The 22,192-nt window shown below is 44.1% G+C and overlaps 1 protein-coding gene and 1 long non-coding RNA gene across 2 annotated transcripts; both read left to right on the plus strand.

The window, feature by feature from the left end:
- Positions 1–12,408: 12,408 nt before the first annotated feature.
- FZD1 (frizzled class receptor 1) lies at positions 12,409–14,336 on the plus strand. The gene has a single exon (XM_010222182.2). It carries the CDS (start codon positions 12,578–12,580, stop codon positions 14,306–14,308), a length of 1,731 nt encoding a protein of 576 aa, XP_010220484.2. The 5' UTR covers positions 12,409–12,577; the 3' UTR covers positions 14,309–14,336.
- A 173-nt stretch (positions 14,337–14,509) lies between these two features.
- LOC148592832 (uncharacterized) lies at positions 14,510–16,370 on the plus strand. Its single transcript, XR_015913885.1, has 2 exons — positions 14,510–14,975; positions 15,454–16,370. It is a non-coding gene; the product is annotated as an uncharacterized LOC148592832 (long non-coding RNA).
- Positions 16,371–22,192: the final 5,822 nt, after the last annotated feature.

Raw genomic sequence — 22,192 nt, forward strand, 5'->3', positions numbered from 1 at the left:
GCAGAAGCTGCATGGGCGGCACAGAGCTGCTTGGGCAGCACTGCTGAGAAAACCTGGCCCTCTCCCATGAATAAGAATGGTGTCTCTGGACAATGTAAGATATCCCCAGAATTTCTGAATTTGGAAAGGTCGCACTTCTATTTATTTTTATTGGATGAATATCCTCTTATGAGAAGTACGCGCCAAGACTTGGGACTGGGAAAATTAATCATGTTTGGAATTTACTGTGATAAAATATAATGGCAGATTATGCTTCTTGGGTCAAAAGTTATTCACATAAATATGAGATTTTCAGTTCCTTGATTCCTTAGCGCTTTAAGAAAAGAGAGAGAGAATTTTGAAGGCAAAACCAAGTGTAGCGAAGTACTTTCCATGAGAGAGAAGCTGTTGACTGGAGTCGTAGCTACCTGTCAGCTTTGGTGTCATGCCCATTACTTCGGCCAAAAGGGTGTCATCACAACCTCCATAGCAAAGAGACATCCCATGGTTTATCTTGTTTCTGAAAGAAGGAAAGGAAGGAAAAATCTGCTTCCATGTGCTGTGAGCAACAGCCTAAGTATCACTTCCAATAGACAGGCCAAAGGAAAAAGAGGTGAAACATGTAAGTCACTGATGGAAACCTGCCCAGGCTCTCTACCCATAGAGCTTGTACGTCAGATCCAAGCCAGCAAGCTCTGTCAGTCTGCAGATAAGTAACCACCAATAGAGGAATTAAATCCAGGACACTAATCAAAGCTGTTAGTATGTCGGCATTTCAACTTTGTTTTTCATTGAGCAATTCTGTATCTGGAAGTAGTGTGAATATTTTTAAATGTAGTTTAGATTTGAATCCTGAAAATAATAATTTTAGGCTACAGTGGAGTTGTCATGTTGGTGATGGTTTCTGATGGAGATTTCCTGGACATCTTTCTCTGGTCAAATTTATTTTATAGAGCTTTTATTTATTTATTTACTTATGGAGGATTTTCTGCATGGTAGGCAGGACAGAGCATTTACCCACTCACAGAAAATGAGGAATAAATTCCCTTTAAAAACAGTGGTCTGCTGTTCAGATTAGCAGAGTTGGCAATTCTGCCATACAGCACAATCCTTGGGGGTTTCCCTCCTATTAACTGATAATGCGTGTGCTGCTTACATGGGCTGATGTATATTTAAATTGCTATTGACAGCGGCGTGATGTGACAGAGCTGTATTAGCTTAAAAGGAAAGTTGGGAGATGAAACTGGTGATGAATAAAGCAAATGAGTAAATAAATGCTTAGGTAGAACATTCATATATGATACCAATTGTTTTCAAGATTAGAGAATATATATTAAGAAGCCTGTTTGCTACTATGAGAGAAAGCAGTTTAAGATCATTCTATGGGTTGAGAACAGTACTGTGGTTTTAATTAAATCCACTTTAGAGAGCCCTGCTATAGATAGGAGGAAGGAGAGAGAACTCATGGTCTCAAGCCCTGTGGCCTCGCTTCTCGGGGGAGCGTGTCAGCATCGAGCAGGCTCGAGTCATCTTCGACTCTCAGGTCTCTCCACCTGCTGCTCCCCTCTGCAGTACTGGAATTTAACGGAATGGAATTTAATTTAACTGGAATCCAATACTTTGGATGCTCCAACATACAGCATGGCTAGGAGAGATGGCTGCAAGTGGGAGAAAGCATGGGATGGGATCATTGCTTTTCTGTGGGCTGAAACAACTGTAAGCCCACAATCCTCTAAAGCTTCAGGGAGGAAAAAAGAAAATATACATATACATATATATATATATATATGTATATATGTATTTGTGCCAGCTTTGGGTTAAATTCTCTTTTCTAGCACAGACTTCCTACCTGACTTTGAAGAGGCCATTTTAATCTCTTTCTGGCTTAGATTTTCCTTTCCAAAACAAAGACAGAGCAGCACTTTTATCTTTGAGAACAAATACATTGGAGATTTTGAGGTGCTGAGGTGCCCAGGTACTTGGGGAATAGGGGCATGGGAAGACTTTTGATAGATCTGCAAATATTTTTAAACTGCTTCCCTCTGAAACTTCCTTTTTTAATTTCATTAATTTTATACAACTCTTGTACTATATGACTAAGTTCTTTACAGTTTATTAGGGGGTAAGCATCCACGCTTTGGCAAATTGCTGGTGTAACTGACTTCCAAATAATAAAATTTAAAGGATAAAAACTACATATATGGTAATGCATAGAGGGTTTTTACCCCCCAAGCTTTAAAGTGTTTTTACTGAGTTTCAGGTTGCAATATTTTCAGTTGTGTCATAGTATTTTCTCACAACAAAACATTGAACAAGTATCCCATGAGGAAAGGACTGGCTGTGGACTGGTTTAAAAACAGTAATTCTACAATCATTCCTACCATAGCATTATCCATGACATTGGAACCTAGGCCTCATCTGAAGGGATCAATCTAAGATTGTCACACCTGACCTTGTCATCTTTTTTTTCCAATAGTGCTAATGTATGCTTTGGTTTCTAACCAGAACCACCACTTACAGGACTTCAGGCTAATAAACCTGCTTTAGTACAGAGCAGACAGAACCGTTGTTTGAACCACGGCTGGCCATTTTTTCCAGGAATGAATGATAGTACTATATAAATACTGTCATTTTGTTCTTGCCAGCCTAAAAGCTCTACTTATACAGGCCAGTGTTTGAAATGTTTCTCTCTTGAAAATATACTTGGTATAGCCATAGAAAGTGTTAGAATATTCTTTTTTTGCCTTAGAAAGTGAGATCAGAATGCTTGTATTTATAGCTAAATGAAGATACCACTAGAAATAAATATTTATTACAGTGGTGATTTTATTTAAGGGCAAGTCTTCCTTCAAAAGAAAAACTCAGCCTTGTATTTATGAAACTCAAATGAGAGATTAGAGACTAGTTATTCTGGGATACATCAGCCCAGCTCTGGCAAGCCAACTTTAAAGGGCCAATTACCAGAAAGCACCAGCATCAATATTTTTTATGTATAAGTTCCCTGAAAGATGCTGGAACCCGAGGAATTCAAAGTCATTAGTCTATTTCTGAAATCATGTCTCTACGTTTTCTCTCCAACTTTACAACATGCTTTTTTATTAACCTTGGAAACACACTTCACTTCTCTCTATTTAAATTTCTGCATTTAGAAAATCAGGATTAATAACATAGATGCATAGCTGCTCTAAGTCTATTGATGTTTGCAGCTTTAAGAGCTCTAGTGGGTGGCACCGTACAAAGGCAAAGAGTTATTTACATGTTACTAAAGTTACTCATTTTTTAGCTGACCACAGTGTTGTAGTGCAAATCTTCAAGGAGTGTGGACTTGTCTACTTGGAGAAACAACTGATTTAGCTAAATGGTTTCTGAAAGAGATCTAGAGAAATTGGTACATTCCTGTCTTGAAGATAAATTTGTATCAGCCTGAGTGCCTTGTATTGATTAAGCTTATGTCAGCAAGGAATCAAATTGCTAATTCCATGAAGGGCACTTTTAAACTGAAATAAGAGTGTCTACACAGGGGGTTAGTTTAATATTGGCACCTTTTTCCCAAAAAGACAAGCCTTTAAGACCCATATCCCTAGTGCTGTGCACTTCAACAGAGAAAAGATGTAAGAGAAGTAGCAAAGTAGACATGGCAAAAACAATTAGATTTAAAATATATCCCGTCCTTGGCATTGAGTGTTACGTTTTCTCAGTGTTTGGCTTGTTATGATTTGAAGCATCTTTAGGTGTGCTGCTGTTTAACAGGTTATGTGGAAACACAGCTCTTTGACATGTTTCTGTAGGATGACACGATGCTGACTGGCATTTCCCAGAGACGTGGGTTCAGGGTGGGGGTTTCATGGCAGCCTGTGGAACTTCCACCATGGACCAGTGACGACTGTGAAACGTTTGTGTCGTCGACCTGGAAGTAGCCTGCTCCTAATTTGCGAGAAAGAGATAAAAGTGCCTCCCAAAGCAGTTCAGTAAACCGTTTTGCCCACAGTGGCCATGGTATACATAAAGTTTAGAATGATTTGCTGATAGCCTTTCTCGGCCAAAAGGAAGACCTAGATTTCTGATCCTTAATTGCAGTCACTTACGTACTTGTAAGGGAGGTTTGTAGGCATAGCACACTGCATCACAGAAACTGAAGCAAATATTTAAATCAGAGACTACATTTTAAAAAAGCCAAAGTTTATTCAAAGAAGAGCGTATATAGTTGTGAAGGAGCGAAAGGAAGGGAAGGGAAGGGAAGGGAAGGGAAGGGAAGGGAAGGGAAGGGAAGGGAAGGGAAGGGAAGGGAAGGGAAGGGAAGGGAAGAGAAGGAGAAGAAAGCACAACTCAATGGCTTTGCAGCAATAATAACTTTGTCTGTCATTCTGTATAGCAGGAATAAATGGCAGAGCAACAGGAAATGCACAAAAAAATCACATCAACAAAATGCTTGCTGAATTTAACAAGTGGCACCATCAAAAATGCTTTAACATTAATTGGCAGAACCACATGGTAGAAAAGTCCTTCTTTGCACCTCAACACTTTCTATTCAATGTTCATATTTTTATGCATATCCATCTTCATGAAATTAAAAAGCTAAAAGTTAAAGAATAAAGAAGAGGTCCTTCCCTCTCTCACTCCTCACCCTTCCAGGAGAGCACGCAAGGACGGAAGGTCCCTTGCTTTGCGAGGTTTTTGTTGGAATGTCCAAGAGCCAAAATGAGAAAAAAAAAAGAAAAAGTTTTCCTCTGAAAACACAGGGGGGTGATCTGCCAGAATCTTCTGAATGTTAGAGATTAGTAAGTTAGCTGCTGCACTAGCTCTGTCTCTGGCATACGGGCTGATTCCTGCCCAGCAGACCTGAGGCTGACTGTGTTACTGCCTTGGTACGTGGCCGTCATAGCAGTTATGCTGCTCAGAGACTGGCCATGCCAGAAGGGACTGGGATGAGCCCAGAGTGAGGCTTAGAGCTGAGGAAGAAAACCTTGACTCTGTAGTCAACATGTGGCCAACTGAAGGGAGCCTTTGGATACACTTTAGGTACTGGGATGACGTGGCTTGTTCGGCTCTTCTTCTGTGCTGGGAACTGCGCTGCAGTTTTCTTAATGTCAGCAATACCATATTAAAGCACACAGAATTACAATAATCAGTCTTGCAGACGGTAAATGAGTGGATTTCCATAGCTTAGTCCAAATCCAGTAAAAATAGAACAAGCTTGTTATTCACTGCGGAAAACAGAAATGTCACAAGATCCAGAAGCAGTGTCTGGGTGAGCACTGGCCGTGCCATAGCTTAATGTTCTGCTGGGGACACTAGGTAATGAGAAGCTTGATAGCTGCAGCAGAGCTATACGTTGTGATGGTGTATGTGGGGTATACAGAATGACTGGCTGCGACAGATGGGGAATTAAACTTTACCATCCGCAAGATAACATTAACTACTATGATCTTTGCTTATTTTTTTCTTAACTGCTTCTTTTTCTCCTTCTTGAATACTGCAGAATCAAAGCACAGTTTATACAGGCCCATGTGAGATATCCCACATGCTCCGAGGGGTGCTGCAGCATCCGACAGTCAGTCTGCAGGCAGGTTCCGAGGGCTGTGCAAGTTCTCGCCAGGAGAGCCAGCTGCCTGGAGGCCGCTCTTCTCTCCTCCTTTCTGAGTCCTGCTTGTGCTTAAGACGGTTCCTTTCACACAACCAGCCCAAAGTTTCTGAAAAGAATTTACGTCAAAATGCAGCTGACTGTATGAAGAAGAATGCATTTAGGGGACAAGAAATGATTACAAGATGATTCCATTGGCTCATTCCTTTCAATCTTACTGGGCAGTTTGCCTCTGTTTGCACCAGTAAAAATTTTGAATGTATCTTTCAAAAGCGAAGGGAAAAGCCAAAAGATTCTTTTAAAGTGAAAGTTGAGATTCTCTGCTGTATGTACCAAGCCACATTTCATGGATGAATCCAGATGCAGGCTCTAAGTCATTCCCCACTCCGATCTCATTCTGTTCATTTTCTCAATAACGTTCAAGGAAAACGCATGCGCATCTAAAGGACACAGAACAACAACTTACCTCAACTCCCTCCTCCCAGTGCACGAACCTACCTTTTTAATTTGAGTTTTTGAAATACTAATTCAGCAAAAAAATTATCTTAATCTCATTTACATTGTTGTAAATAAGGAGTAATTACATTAAAATAAATGTACAGCAAATGCACAGCAAGAGCAATGGGAAAACATTAGTAGCAAAAGCTCATCTAATTTCTGTTTGCATCACAGCCTTACAAAGCTCTGCTTACTTCCTTTGCATCAATGAAATCAGCAGGTTGCTCTTGGGAGTAAGGATTGCAAGCTCAGGCCCTCAAATCAGCATCTGTGTTTGAAGAACAACAAGAGAGGCTGTTGTTTTCAGGTACTGTATGTAATTGTAGAGTAATTCACTTAAGAAGGGGAAATAAGAAGAAGAGAATAAAAATGTTCCTGTTTTCTCTGAACACTGTGATCTGCAGTTGCCCTTTTAAGAGCTGAAACTTTCTCCTGTTCTCCGGAAAACTTCTTCCAGCAGCAGAAAGGCTGCAGCCCCGGCTGCTCCCTCACCCAATCACAGACCCGTTGGGAAAGGCAGGCAACATGAGGCTTTAATTTACAAGGGATCATCTACATTTCTTCTGAAAAGAAAAGAAAACAATATCAGATCTCCACATACTCCATCTATCTGGAATAAATAGCATTAAGTAAAAAATGTTGTGGGTACTGGGAGGAAGAGTCTCTTTGTAGTCAGCTTTGACTTTGCATACCATTTCTCCTTCTGCCCCTTTGAAGCACATGAAATCACTGTAATGGGGGTCTGACTTACATGAGTGCTAGGAAAAGATTGCTCTTTATTCCCAGCCCATGCTACACGGTAGGAGTTTGGGTTACAATAGGTGTCACACAGCAGGAGTAAATTACCACTGACTTCAGTGGCTAGGGCTGCATTTCTATTCTTTTTCTCTTATTACCGCAACCCCCACCACAAATAAAGCACATTTTTCCCCTAAATTGACAATAAGAAACTCAGGCAATTAATAAAAGGCACACTGGGGCATCTGGGATAGATTTGGAGGTAAGATGACCTGGACCACTTGATGATAAGTGAATTACTTGGTATCTCGTCAACTGCCTCCGCACCGAGCTGGTTTTCTGATCACTTGGCTATACCGTCTTGAGACACTCGGCAGCAGTGAGTGTGCTGGCTGCTGACTGCACCATCGCTTCGTGTTCATGTTCTGCTGCCACTGATTTTCTTTGCCAGTCGCTGCATGTGTTTGTTATTTCTGTCAGCACGGGCATTCTTCCAAGAGCCTTCTAGATGTTCCAAGAAATAGTCAATGTCCGAGGTAGGCTGTTAAATCTTAAGTATTTTGTTCTTCTGGCAAGACTAAATCTATATGAGTTGCTATTGCTCACGGCCTTGGGGCAGATGGCCATTACATCGGCATGTTGCAAAGGGAAATATATCTTACCAGGCAACAGAAATAAATAAATAAATAAGCTGCTTAGGAATCTTGTCAGGCTATTTCTGTCCCGAAGTTTGGCCTGTAGATCTCCCACTCAAATTCTCAGGTCAAACATCTTGGTTTAAAGCCTTTATATTATCCGGACACTTGGTAGCTTTAATATGGTAATAGGGTGTACCCTACTTAATCTTGCAGCTGGAGACGTCCAACACGGTAAGCAGGTAGCCTGCATTTCACTGCGTTCACACTGCACCCATCCTTCCACCGCGTCGCGGGGACAGGAACTGCCTGCGCTGAAGGCAGAGGGGCCGAGAGAGCCCCTGGAACTGCAGACCCCTGCTGCCTCACCTGTAATCCCCCAAGTCACGAGGGAAGGTTCCAGGAGGGTGTTCTGCATGTTGGTACTCAACACACATTTCATACCTGAGTCCTTCTCTCTGCTGAGCTATCAAAAATCCTTTCTATGCAGAACCAACTCCCTGTCCCCCCACCAAAATCGATAGCTGGGGAAGATTCATTCAACATCAATTAAAAATTATTCAACCTTTATTTTGCCACACTGTGTTATGATCGTCATACTTTTAGCCCCTTGTTTGATACTGAAATCCTTCAATCTTGAGTCAGCTAAAAAATGAATTATTTTGACCATGCCTTTTGCTTTTGTTTAGTAGACAATATACATTTATGTTATAATCTGTGCTTAGGTTTTATTTATCTGGGTGGAAGCGAACCATATTACAAACTCACTTTGTGGTTATATTGTACTGTAACATACAGACATGAAACTGTAACATAAAGTGGAATCATTTCCTCTACAGAAACAAGTTTTCCTTAAATCCTGCAGAAAGGAAGGGTGCAACCTATCCTATTTCTGTCAGTCACTTACCAGAAAACATGAAAATACTGCAACTATATTCTGCTTTTTCTTTCCAAAATTTAGAAAGCTTCATTTGTGCCACAGATTTGTGGGGTTCTTCTCCTCTTGCCAGAAAATGTGGATGGACAGCAAAATTCCAGCATTTTATCTTCATAGCTCCAGAGCTGAGGCACGTGAGAGGGTGAGAAGGACAAAATTTGGTGCTCTTCCCACCTGCCAGATTCCTGGTCTCCTCCAGCGGCTACTGTAACCAGTAACAATGTAACATATTGTTTTGAAGTAAAAGTTGAATTTCATTTCAAAGAATGAAAGATTTTTTCAAAGATTTTTTTTTCCACTTTAAATGCACAAATTCTCTTGGGATGAGAGATTGTATTTCCATTGCAAAGGGAAATAAAAATAATAATAAAAATAAAAACACCTCTGTTTACCATAAGGATATAATAATTACTGCTGTGCTGAAGCAAATGAAAGGTGGTGTCCAGGCCAGTTTTCCCTCTCTTCCCCCTCACCCATGGTGAAAACATAAGAATCGTTATAAAAATCAGACAGAAATACAACCATAGTTTTCTGTGGATGCAATGTGCAGGGGTTGTATGAAGAAATAATATCTTTTATTAGACCAAGCAGTATAACTGACAAACACAGACAAGCTTTTGGCCATATGAGCTTTTTGTCAGATTAGAAACAGAAGCAGCAGCTGTCAGTTAAGACAATTGCTTAACATTTCCTAAGAGATTTAATAATTAAGCCAGCTCTGAAAGGAAGAAGATGGTACCTATAGAATAGAGCGGATGTTAATGATGCAGGTGGAGGGAAGGGAAAGTGGTACTTGGCAGCTAAGCAAAAAGGAGGCACAATTAGCTCACAGCCTGTCAGTTCAAACAGAGGCAAGCAGGGGATGAAAGCAGAGGGGAATCGTCACGTGCTACCAGACCAGCACCTCTGCGGAGCCCACGGTTTTGGTGTTCAGCACAGCTCATTCCACGCTCACCTCCGTAGGGCATGTCTTGTCAGCTTCCCTGAAGGATCAGGTCTGAAAGATCACAGGGAGAATGTCTGTTTGGTGAGAAACTTCTAGGCACTGGCAGCACAGTGTTTTGGGCCTCCAGAGGCTGTCTGTGGGAGCTCGTGCTGGTGCTGAGCGCTCGTATCCACCAGGAAGGCCCTCCTGAGCAGGATGAAGTGCATCACATTCCTGGGAGCGCAGCTGTAAGATCCCGGGATGCTGATGACGCTATGGCAGGGAGCATTCGTTGCAGTAGCGGTGGATAGGCAGCAACACATTATACTTTTCTTGCTCAGGCACACTCTAAGCTCATCTGAGAATTACACTTCTAATGATGAGTTTTGTGGTTTGGGGTGCTTGAAATGTAGGACAAGTGCTTCTGGGAAGATTTTTTTCCATGTAGGTTTTTCTTCTGTTATGTGAAAAATCATTAAAACCAGCAAGTTCTAGGAACTTACATGAACTTAGCAGCTCTCTGCTCTCTTTTATCCTTGCCACAGCACTCCCTCCATTCCACTGTTTCCAGTTTTTCTTTCAAAGGTGTCCTCACTGCTACACAGATATATAAGCTCTGAACAATTGTTCTCAATAAGCCTTTTGCTTTAATAGTTACTGCTTTGGACCCAAAAAAGGGCTTGTTGGCACAGAGGTCTGTCTGCTTTTCTTCCTATACCATTTGGCACAATAAAAGATATTACCTGTATACACAAACCTGGTCCTGTATACAAGGACCCTTCTGCTGATTGCCTGCAGCTGCTTAGAGCAGTGTTTTCAATTTCAGTTACTCCTAAGTATTGCAAAGCTAAATTTTCTCTACGGAGACAATTTAAGCCAACTGATGATGAACTTATGTCTCCCAGTTACCTTTCCTGGACTGTACGATGCATCTCCTGGATCTGAAAACCACAGGCTGAAGCCCCTGAGGCTTTTTGACACTGATTAGAAATTCACACACTTTTTCTATAGGAGAGAGTGTATAATACCTCCTCCTGAATAAAGACCCAGTATTCAACTGTTTTAGAATGAACAGGAAAGCAATACTATCATTTACAGCTGAATATAGATTGGATTTTGTGCTAGAAAGAAGTTAGGAAGTTTAATTACTAATGTATAGGGGCAGAGGAATATTTGCTGTAAACATGAGATATGAAGAATCAAACTTTTTTTTGGCAGAGGATGGAGAAAGATTTCATCTGTGCCTATCACTTTTCAACTGGAGTCCTCTGAGAAGACAGCTCTTAACAGAACTCAACAAACTTCAGCAAATGAGAACATCAGCAATAGACTTATTTAAGGTTGTGCAATTTCTAAACATGATCTTGATCCTACAGTCGTTATACAGCATGGAACTTCTTATTAATTAGTTCGAATGTGGGACAGCACTTCTGGGAGAAAGACAGTGGCCTAAATAGCATGCCCAAATTTTATCTGTAGCTATCACAAGGAATACAGATGTCTTTTATTAACCCTTGCTGCTTGTGACAGCTAGAAATGAGAGCTCAGCTTGTATTACTCCCATCGGATTTTGCAGCCCATCAATGTATAATGACAGAGCTGCAGCTCGCTATGGAGAAGGGGGACAGCTGGATGGAGGAGCCTGGTGCCTCGTTCTGCCTCTGAAGGGTTGTATGAACAGTCGGACACGTACGAGGCCAGTCCTCTCCATGGCACGGAGGCTTTGCAGAACCACAGATGGTTGAGGTTGGAAGGGACCTCTCAAGATTATCTAGTCCAACCCCCTGCTCCAGCAGGGACACCCAGAGCACAGGGCACAGGGTGGCGTTCGGGTGGGTTTGGAAGATCTCCAGAGAAGGAGACTCCACAGCCTCTCCGGGCAGCCTGTTCCAGGGCTTTTTCACCCCCACAGTAAAGAAGTTCTTCCTCGCATGGAGCTGAAACTTCCTGTGTTTCAACTTGTATCCATTACCCCCTGTTCTGTTACTGGCCACCAGTAACATTACCCCTTGTTCTGTTACTTGCCACCAGAAGAGTTTGGCCCCAACTGGCTTAGTTGATGAATGTTTGGAAAATGCGTTAGGATTCTCCTCATCTCCAGGAGCAGTATTCATTACTCTTATTTAAGTCCAATGAGTACCATAAATTTCCCGTTCAGCCACCATGGTCTTTCCTGACTACCCATTTTGGAAGCACCAGCAAAACTTCCACACTGTGGGAGCGAACGGTCTTTACATGTACAGAAAGAAGTGGCCACTGGTGCCATTTTGCCCATTCTCCTGGCAACACCTAATTTCTCAGAAAAGTGGACTTCAAAATCTGATGGGAGATACTTTTTGAGCCAGGGAGTGCTCATCTTAAACCATGCTCCCATGGCTGTCCGTCCGGCCAGGAGAGCTCCCGCTGTCACCATGACTTTCATACGCTGGTAGGTTGCTGCTGCAGTCACTCTGGGCAGAACACGTACATAAAACACCCACTGTAACTCAGTAGAAAGGTATTTAAAATGTCTCCGGAGAGAGGGGTGTCTTGGCTGCTCTCAAATCACCAGCTATATTTATGTATGTGTGTGAGAGAGATGTGAATGATCGCGGGCTCCTCTTTCAAGCGGCCATCGCTCCCCTCTGTCTAAAGTTATCACAATACACGTATCACCTCGACTTCAGCCGCGAGGCTCCGTTATTGTTCGGCGCTTTTACTTTACGCCCCCGGCCCAGCCCCCTCGCAGAGCCGCTGTGCTCTCCCCGGCCTCCCCCCGGGCGCTACTTGGCAGCCCGGGACCCCCTCGGCGGCGCCCGCCGCGCCGCGAGCGCGACCCGCTCCGCTCCGCTCCGCCCGCCTTTGTGCGCGGCGCGGGGCAGCCCCGCGCCCGCCTGCGCCCGCCCCCGGGCTGGGGCGTTGGGAGACGGTCCCTTGCGCAGGAAAGTTCGGCGTCGGTTTCAAGGCTCCTCCCCGGCGGTGAAAGGCGGGCAGACTGCGGGGCGCCTGGAAACCGGTCGCAGGGAGCGCGGCGCGGCGCGGGGGCGCGGGCTCGAGGGGCCGCCACAAATGGTCAGGCGGCGGCGGCGGCGGCGGCGGAGGCGGCGGCCGTAGTCGGAGGCGCGGCGGGCGCTGCCGCCGGTGCGGGCAGAGCTGCTGCGCGGCGGCCGCGCGAGTGGCCGCCCCGTCCCTGCCCTCGGCGCTCCCTTCATGACTCTCAACTTCGGGCCGGGAGGAGCAGCGGCGGCGGCGGCGGAGCGGCGGCAGCGCGGCCGGGCGGGCGGCTCCGGCGGCACCGACTGAGCATGGCCGAGCGGCGGGGGCCGGCGGGCGGCGGCGGGGCCGGCGGCCCGCGGCTGCTGCCGCTGCTGCTGGCGCTGTGCGCGGCGGCGCTGCCCGCCGCGGGCCAGCCGCCCGCGCCGCAGTACAACGGCGAGCGGGGCATCTCCATCCCGGACCACGGCTACTGCCAGCCCATCTCCATCCCGCTCTGCACCGACATCGCCTACAACCAGACCATCATGCCCAACCTGCTGGGCCACACGAACCAGGAGGACGCGGGGCTCGAGGTGCACCAGTTCTACCCGCTGGTCAAGGTGCAGTGCTCGGCCGAGCTCAAGTTCTTCCTGTGCTCCATGTACGCGCCGGTGTGCACCGTGCTGGAGCAGGCCCTGCCGCCGTGCCGCTCGCTCTGCGAGCGCGCCCGCCAGGGCTGCGAGGCCCTCATGAACAAGTTCGGCTTCCAGTGGCCCGACACGCTGCGCTGCGAGAAGTTCCCCGTGCACGGGGCCGGCGAGCTCTGCGTGGGCCAAAACGCCTCCGAGCGCGGCACCCCGACGCCCGCCCTGCGCCCGGAGAGCTGGACCAGCAACCCCCAGCGTGGCGGCGGGGGGGGCGCCGGGGCCGGCGAGCCCCGCGGCCGCTTCTCCTGCCCGCGGGCCCTCAAGGTGCCCTCCTACCTGAACTACCGCTTCCTGGGCGAGAAGGACTGCGGGGCGCCCTGCGAGCCCGGCCGCCTCTACGGCCTCATGTACTTCGGGCCCGAGGAGCTGCGCTTCTCCCGCACCTGGATCGGCATCTGGTCGGTGCTGTGCTGCGCCTCCACGCTCTTCACCGTTCTCACCTACCTGGTGGACATGAAGCGCTTCAGCTACCCTGAGCGGCCCATCATCTTCCTCTCGGGCTGCTACACTGCTGTGGCCGTGGCCTACATTGCTGGCTTCCTCCTGGAGGAGAGGGTGGTCTGCAACGAGCGCTTCGCTGAGGACGGCTCCCGGACTGTGGCGCAGGGCACCAAGCGGGAGGGCTGCACCATCCTCTTCATGATGCTCTATTTCTTCGGCATGGCCAGCTCCATCTGGTGGGTCATCCTCTCCCTCACCTGGTTCCTGGCCGCCGGCATGAAGTGGGGCCACGAGGCCATCGAGGCCAACTCGCAGTACTTCCACCTGGCTGCCTGGGCCGTGCCGGCCATCAAGACCATCACCATCCTGGCCCTGGGGCAAGTGGACGGGGACGTGCTCAGCGGGGTCTGCTTTGTGGGCATCAACAACGTGGACGCGCTGCGGGGCTTCGTGCTGGCTCCCTTGTTTGTCTACCTGTTCATCGGCACCTCCTTCCTGCTGGCCGGCTTTGTGTCCCTCTTCAGGATCCGGACCATCATGAAGCACGATGGCACCAAGACAGAAAAGCTGGAGAAGCTCATGGTGAGGATAGGCATCTTCAGCGTCCTCTACACGGTGCCGGCCACCATCGTCATTGCGTGCTATTTTTATGAGCAGGCTTTTAGGGAACAGTGGGAGCGGAGCTGGGTCACGCAGAGCTGTAAGAGCTATGCTATCCCCTGCCCTAATAACCACAGCAGCCATCACCCGCCCATGAGCCCCGACTTCACCGTCTTCATGATCAAGTATCTCATGACCTTAATTGTAGGCATCACCTCGGGCTTCTGGATCTGGTCTGGGAAAACACTGAACTCTTGGAGGAAGTTTTACACCCGTCTGACCAACAGCAAGCAGGGGGAGACCACGGTGTGAGAGCCCGGCCCGCCAGGCGCGGCGGGGCCGGGAGCGCCGGGCGGCCGCGGGGCCAGCGGCACGGCCATCCTCGCGCTCATCCGGCCTCGTCCTCGCGCTCATCCAGCCTCAGCAAACTTTCCGGACTGCTCGTCGCTTCTCCGGGCTACGGGGAGCAGAGAGGAAAAAAAAAAAAAAAAAAAAAAAACACGAGGTGGGAAAGCCGGAGCTTGGGACAGACTTGTTGTTTTTCTCGCTCTCTCTCTCTCTCGCTCTCTCTCTCGCTGTCTCCTGTTGGAACTGAACGTACTGTAAGGTTGGGGGAGAGGGATGTAAATAGCCTCTGTAAGATTTTGTAAGTATATTTGTATTTAAATTACAGAAAAACTCACTTTTTTAATTATTTAGGACATTTTTAATCCATTTGCAAATTTCGCTTTCCCCCTCCTGCCCACTCCCCCTTATTTTTTTTAAATGGCATTGGATTTTTATTTTGTAGGGCAGGATGGGAAAAAAAAATTGCCAGTACAAGAAACCAAACCAACCCCTTTCTTCTCCCCCACACAGGTTTTGTAATGGCTTTGCTTGGAGTTTCAGTTGCATGAACAGCAGGGCCTGGACAGAGGCTGCTGTGACTGCCTAGGGCGCCTCCTGCCACAGGCCGGGTCCTGATCCCAGCCTGCCAGAGGTATGTGGAGGTGGAGGTGGGGTTGGGAAGGAGCGCGGCTTCCCGGCCCGCTCCCGGCCCGGCCGGCGAGGACGGCGCTCCGGGATGGCGAGGAGGCCGCCGCGCCGCCCCCGCCACGGCCACCGTGGCCGCAGGGAAGCCAGCCCGCTGGCCACGCGCGCCCAGCCGCGGCGTGGGCGCAGAGCGCCCGTCCAGCGGGACCGTGTGCTGGGGGACAGGCTGCCAGCTGTGCACGCTGGGTTTTTTAAATTTATTTAAATGCACCACTGAGTTTTGAAAGAGTTGGCCTTTTTTTTTTTTTTTTCCTGTTGTTGTGCTTGGGCCAGGAGTTGAGGTTTAACACCATCTGCACCTGTGGCCTGTCTTCTGATGGCTTAAGAGGTAAACGGGGACATAGAAATGCCAAACTTTTTTTTTTTTCTTTTTTTGAGCCCACATAATGAACTTTTTCAGTTGCAAGAAGTTTTTTTTTCCTTAGAAATGGGATTACTGGCCTGCTCCATCAGAAGATGCATAGATTGGGAGAAAAAAAAAGATTTAAGTACAGTTTCAAACCTAACTTGTGAGTGTGCACTCAATTTTGACTGTACCCTTTCTTCCTGGCCGGCTCGCGTGTGTTTATGTTCTCCTTCTGTTACGGAAAACTCGGGCAGAGAACTACCTGGATTGCTTTGTTGAATGCTTAGATTAACGGAGGACTCAGTATAAACAGAATCAGAATAAAACGCAGCATTCCGATTATTTTTTTAATTAAATCCATAAGCTGGCTCTTCATTTTGGAAACATTCAAATCATTGCCATTGCCCTGAATTTTAGTTCATTAACGTTTAATTTGTTACACATTATGAGGGTGTGATGATTTCTGCCAGTAGTAAAAACAAAGGAAAAAAGAAAAAAGAATACGATTATGTTTAAGCACTGTGGTGGTGCGTGAGACCTTAAGGAGCCACTGCTATCTTTTTTTTAATTTCTTTTAGTACAGTAATAAACATGGCATACTACAAAGATAAGATATCATGTGTGCAGTATATCTACTACCTTGTATGCTCCTGGGTGTGTGGGGTTGTGCTGCTTATTCCAGAAGGTTAAAAATGAGATGTAACTTTTGAAAGATACATTTGAATATTTAGTCCTCTGTATGAAAAACATCAGAATGCTTCTCTCCTGTTGTATGTTTTAAACTTTTTTTTTTTTATATAACAAATGCCTGTATGTAGGTTCATAAACATTATCTATGACTACCATACCCTGAAATGCAAAATTATTTGAATTTGGTATGCATTTATTTCTGTTCATTATCACAAGATCATCTATATTTATAGAGGAATAGAAATTTATATATATTAAATACCATATTTTTAATTTCTCTGAAATAAATTGAGTTTTTGTACAAAACTATCTTGTCGTTTTACGTATTCCTCAGACTAACTTAAATGCACGCTGTGTGAAAGTAGTGTATATACTACAAGATGTGTGGGATTCCTTTTTTCTTTTCTTATGTTGAGTTCACAGTAACAAGCTGGAATTCAGTGTAGGAATTCATTGTGCATTTTGGTTTTTATCTCTGGGCCAGTCTAGATTAATCCTTCAAAAGAAGTAATGTAAACTGTTCAAGATCTCTGACAGGGTAGGTTGGTGGTGTGAAATCCAAGAAGAGATCTGCTATATGGCAGGAGAAGAAAGAAGCTCACCAGTTCTTTTTCTTTTTTTTTTCTCTTTTTCTTTTTTTTTCTCTTTTTCTTTTTTTTTCTCTTTTTTCTTTTTTTTTGTTAAAAGGGTTCTCCCAACTTAGTCTTTCTTCTCTCTTTCCTATTAAAATAAAATAAAAAAAAGATTTTCTCACTGCTCAAAATGACACTCAGATCATGTTACAATATTGTCAGCATATTTTAATGCTTAAAGCAATTTTGTTTTCCTGAATTTTGAATATTTGACAAATCCAGAGTTAAATATGTTCCTGGAAATATTTCAGACTTGTGAAAACTGCATATATTGTTAAACCTTTCACCGAAACCTTTTTTTTTTCCTTCTCCTTTAATTCATTGTTAAAAGTGCCATTCTGTGCGCATGGTTTCTGTTCGGAAAGAATGAGACCTTGATTTCTGGTTTCCGGTATTGAAAGCTATAGCACAGCATTTCATTCTGTAGATCTACAAAAAGTTGTAAACAATTTCTGGCTACTTTGCTAGTTTCAAATTTTAATACATAAACTGTTGTAGAGAAGTTTAAGAAAAAAAGAGAGTTTCTGCTCTCCTGAGCTTTCTTAGATGTTTTGCACATTTTTTTCCAAGCTTTTTTTCCTTCAGTATTTTAGCATTTAAAATAGTGCTCGTCATTATTCAGCTCTAGCGACTTGACTACAAGACACTCAGTTTCATGTGCAGTGAAATTCTTTCTGGCCAGTATTTTTGAGCCATTTTTACTGATCTGTTTTCTTGCAGCTGGGTGTATGTGATTTGTTTATGCATGGGAGAGCACATTTATTTTAACAGAGACTTTGTAATAGGGATGGGAGGACTATTTTTTTTTAATTATTTTTCAAAAATCCTGTACTAGAATTGTAGTTCCTAAAAGTAGTAGAACATTGCTGGTATTTGCAGTTGATGATTTGCACCAAATGTGGTCCTTTTCAATTCTTAATGATTTTTCATAGACTGTAGAACTGAAGTCCCATATTCAGCCTTGATTGTTTTAACAAATATACTAGAATGTACAACACAATAATTTCAAAATCATTTTAATGCCTTGCCTCATTTAAAAGAGCAAGTCCCCTCCTTAATTTTCATTCTTTGCTGCTGCTTTTTTTTTAGGTTCGCTAGTATTCGTGAACTTCCTCAGTGCAGTAATTTGCAAAGGTCACAGCCATTACTGCTATTGTGACTTGCATACTTCTTCTTACACTTCAATTTTTCAACACATCATGACATTTGAGACTTACTTATATGATACAAAGGTGTCTTTTGCACGGATATACTGCAATTATGACAACTGCTTTACCTGATTGTAAAATCATATCTATTTACTGCTCAGATGCTCTAGAGAATTTAAATAGGATTATTTATTTATTTATTTCAACACAATCTGTGTAATTAATACAGCTTATCTACCAGAGGAAATCTCACTGTGCCAAACCAAACAGTGCGCTCAACTCTCCTCTTGTGTTTGATGGGAAGGATAATGTAAGAACAAAAATTTTGCTATAGCAAAGTTTGTTATGCCTGGAAGTGCTTGTAAAGGTGTTCCGTAGCCAACAGCTTTGCTTTTTCTGATGCTGTGTATTTATGGCTTAAAATGAAGGGGACTTAGAATTAGCAGTTTCCTGTATGCATTTTGCTAAATAGGGCTGTAGCCTGGAGAACGGGGGATGCTGAGTTACAGCTCAGCCTTCACTAACTGTAATGCTGTCTAATATAGTGGCAGATTTGTGGTATTGGAATGAAATGATATGCTGTTTCCATAACAAATCCTATCGGGAGGGGGGAGGTTTCTGATTTGTTCAAAGCGTTATGCCCCAAATAGCCAATGTCTGAATATGCTTTAAAAAGTGCCTCCCCGCTTCTTTTTTTCAGTTGAATTGAAAGGTTGTGTTCTAGTGGGCCTAATTTCTGCCCTGTGGGCTGCACACTCCCTTCTGGTGCCATCTCAGTACTTGTGGGGCACAAGTTCCATTACAGGTGGGGCAGAGGATTCGTTTCATTTAAAGGGACAAATATTTGCATTTCTCATATTGTTCAAAGGGCTGATAATTAGACATGGTAATTAGACATGAAAAGAGGTTGCCGTATGTGCACAGGATAAGTATTTTTGAAAATGGCTTATGGACTCCTACCTCATCAGTCTTCTGTTGACTGTCACAAGCGACAACTTCCAGACAACCCCGCTGCTCCCTCTGGAAAGGTGTAGGCACTGCCGCTGTTTTGTTTTGGTGACCTAGGTAGGTTAACATTTTTGATGGTACTTCCACGTGGTGTCATAACTCCTCCATGCCTGTGCTGCATGGCCTCAGCTGTAGCTTCAGCTAGCAAAAGTTCTCATGACAGCTGAAGAGGTCAAATACTTGCCTGTAAAAATAAGAAAACTGAGGTAAGGCTCCATTTTCATCTCTAATTGACCCTCTAGTGCTTAAACATGGGAATTACATTTTATTTGGTAGATGTTTGGTATGACTGCGCTTACAAGACTGTCAAGTCATACTGTGTGAAATCATACACAAGGTCATGGTGTAAAATCAAATCTAAATATTAGCCCTTCTTCCCCATCTAAGACTCTCTTAAAATTATACTTGCACTTTTTGAACGAGAGTGCCATTGCTGTGTATATTATACAAACTTACAGTAGATGGATCACATTGGTCCCCCTTCGATAATACTGGCTTAAAACACAAGTCCCTTTAGCTGCTTTGTCACGCTGGGAGCAGGGAGGCTTTCCTGCCCATAGCTGGGGCTAGCAATCCTGCAAATCTCTCTCCACATTATGAATTGAGTCTGAAGGCTAACGCCATGATCCTCATCTATATGAAAGAAAGGGAATTTTGTTTTTCTTGCTTTGGACAGGAGCCCCTTGCTACCTTATGTACATTTACAGCACAAAACGGTCACCAGCGAAACGCTTTGTTCTGAAGTGTCCAACTAGTTTTGAAACAGTACCAGCATAATTTAAAAAATGGGCAAACATTTAGGAAGCAAAGCTTGAGGGCTTAAGAATGAGGCTTTGTTTTTCAGAGTTTATTTCTTAGAACTCTTCAAACACTCTTGAGATGTGAAATAGCTGCTCAAGGACAAAATAAGCACCCTAGGACTGAGTTTTGAACACTTCTCGCAAGCATTATGAGCCCCATATTCATTTGCTATTAATCCAATGACTATGTTAAAGCAGATTAGATAATGCTATGCCCTGTAAGAAAAAAAAAGGCTTAATTGCATTTACTGACCAACTGAAATTCACTCTGCACATGTACTTAGTCTTTGGAGGTCAGTAATACCTTTGATATGAACACTAAATGGAGAACCAAATACTGTTTCTGTCACATGAGACAGATTTCAGTGAATGAACAAAATAGGACTTAATAAACAGCATAATTCCAAATGCAACAATTTGTAGATAAAAGCAATACCATTTTGAGAGTTTAGATGTAGATGTGTTTTTTTTAAAAAAAAATTTTTTAGAAAGTATCCTGATTTTGTAGGAATGGCAACTACATTTCAGATCTCAGCTTGTATTTAGTCTAAACTTCCAGTGTAACCACATCAGAGATTCTTCCACACATGAGGTCTTGCCCTTGTTTGCATTCAAATCAGCAGCATTAAGTTGCTTATCTTGAGGTTGAATAAATAAACTCCAGTTAGACAGCGCTTCATGAAGACCCACATTCAACCACTGACATTATGTGAAATGCTGCTGATTGCAGACCTCACAAGTCTGGCTGTTTCCAAGAATTCCAAGGCTTTGTTGCAGTGCATGAAGCTACTGGACATGATTTAACAGCACCAAGTAAGGAAACTTTACAATAAGCTTTAAACTATAACATAAACACTCTTGGGAGGTGGGGAGGAGAGGGAGTTGCATCAGCCATTATAATGGACGCTTTGTAATAACTTCTGCAGAAATCGAACTGTAGCAATAGGCTCCATTAGTTTAATTGCAATTACTTATCTCCTGGATGGTTTTCGGTGTTAAACTGCCATGTCTAATAAGGTCTATCCTAGGCTTGCATATAAGGGTGCCATGTTTCAGTAGTGCTGCTCAGAAAACGAGACCTGTTCATCTGTTGTAGTATCACAGTATCCCTTTGGGTGAGGGAGAACAGCATTTTTGTCTAGTTCTAGTATAGCTTTGTTAATATGAATTAATTGTTACAACACGAACTAAAGGAAGTCATTTGTCATGGGAGAGTATAATGACAAATACGACAAGAAAAGTAAAAATGGCCTGTATCCCAAAAGTGGGATGTCTTTATACTATTTATGCTATAAATGTCACCTACTTATTTGCATAATTCACATCTTTTATAACAGTTTTACATTCTGTGACTCAGTGTTGGTGTCACTACTGTGTTTAAGTGAGACTAACAGCGTGACTCATCAGTGCTGTACTTTATAACTGGTAGCCTGCTTGACCTCTGCTGCCATGCTTGGAGTCCCGCGAAAGCTGAAGCTAGAGCAGAGCCGCGGGAGCCTGCAGGCTGCTTTGGCGAGACGGAGCCGAGCTCCCTGCTAGCTGGAGCTTTAGCGATTCAGGGCACGCTGCTGCGTCTTGGGCACTGGGCGAACACCCTCCCTCAGAGGTAACATTTGCATTCTTCTGCGAACGTCTTGGGTGTCCTATTGGCAAGAGCACTACTGAGGATGTGCTGAATTGGCTCATTTTCCTGGCTCTGCGCTAGCGTTTTTTGTGTTGTTCTTCCCCCACCTACCTAGGGTGGAGGCAAAGCTGGCTGCTTTTAATCCCCACGTTCAGTGCAGGAAGTTAGGGCAGTGTGTGCCATTACAACAGCCCTGGCCGATGCTCTGCAGCAAGATGGTCCTAGGCTCATCCTCTGCTGCTCCCCGGACCATGTTGCCTCTGGTAACTTCACTGGGAGTTGCATTGCTCTAGCCACTGGCAGAGCGTAGCTCCTCGGATACAGTTTATCCTTGAGGACTAATTTTGCAGTGTTCATTGCGAGATCATTGCTGTCCAAGTATGGAAGCAATTTGCTTCATAAAAGTTGTTTAACAGCTGCTTTGCTCATGACATTTTACTTTTGAACACAAGCACAAATGCTGTCCTAAAAGAGCAGATCTCGAGTACTATCAGTGTAGTGTGAGCAAATGAGGTTTATCCACTTCCTCAAATTCAGATATTACTGCACATTATGATAAATTGACTCTTTCTGAGAGAAAAGGGTGCAATCACACATTCAAGACTGCCTTGAGGAAAATGAGTGTTTCATTTATATCCCACTGCTGTACAAATGCATCTAAAGTTAAAAAAAAAAAATTGAGGTGGGCTTCTCAAAATATTTATGTAGCTGAAAAAAAATGCAGAAGAAACAGCTCATCACAAAGTCAAATTTTGCTGTGACTTTTATTTACTTTTCAGTTCTTTGTCAGTAATGTTAAAACTTCACATTTATTTTCTGTGAACACAGAGGGGAATTAGTCACTTCTTAGCACAAAGCTCCCAGTTAAAAGACTGCAAGTTGTTTATTTACTTATTAAATAAAAGCATTTACTTTC

This window comes from Tinamus guttatus, unplaced genomic scaffold, assembly GCF_059628265.1.
Source record: "Tinamus guttatus ecotype Peru unplaced genomic scaffold, ASM5962826v1 Tinamus_guttatus_pri_ptg000509l, whole genome shotgun sequence".
In the NCBI taxonomy this organism is placed as follows: Eukaryota; Metazoa; Chordata; class Aves; order Tinamiformes; family Tinamidae; genus Tinamus; species Tinamus guttatus.

What these genes read in the sequence shown, in the direction of transcription:
- FZD1 (XM_010222182.2), top strand. Translation starts at nt 12,578, where the DNA reads ATGGCCGAGCGGCGGGGGCCGGCGGGCGGCGGCGGGGCCGGCGGCCCG.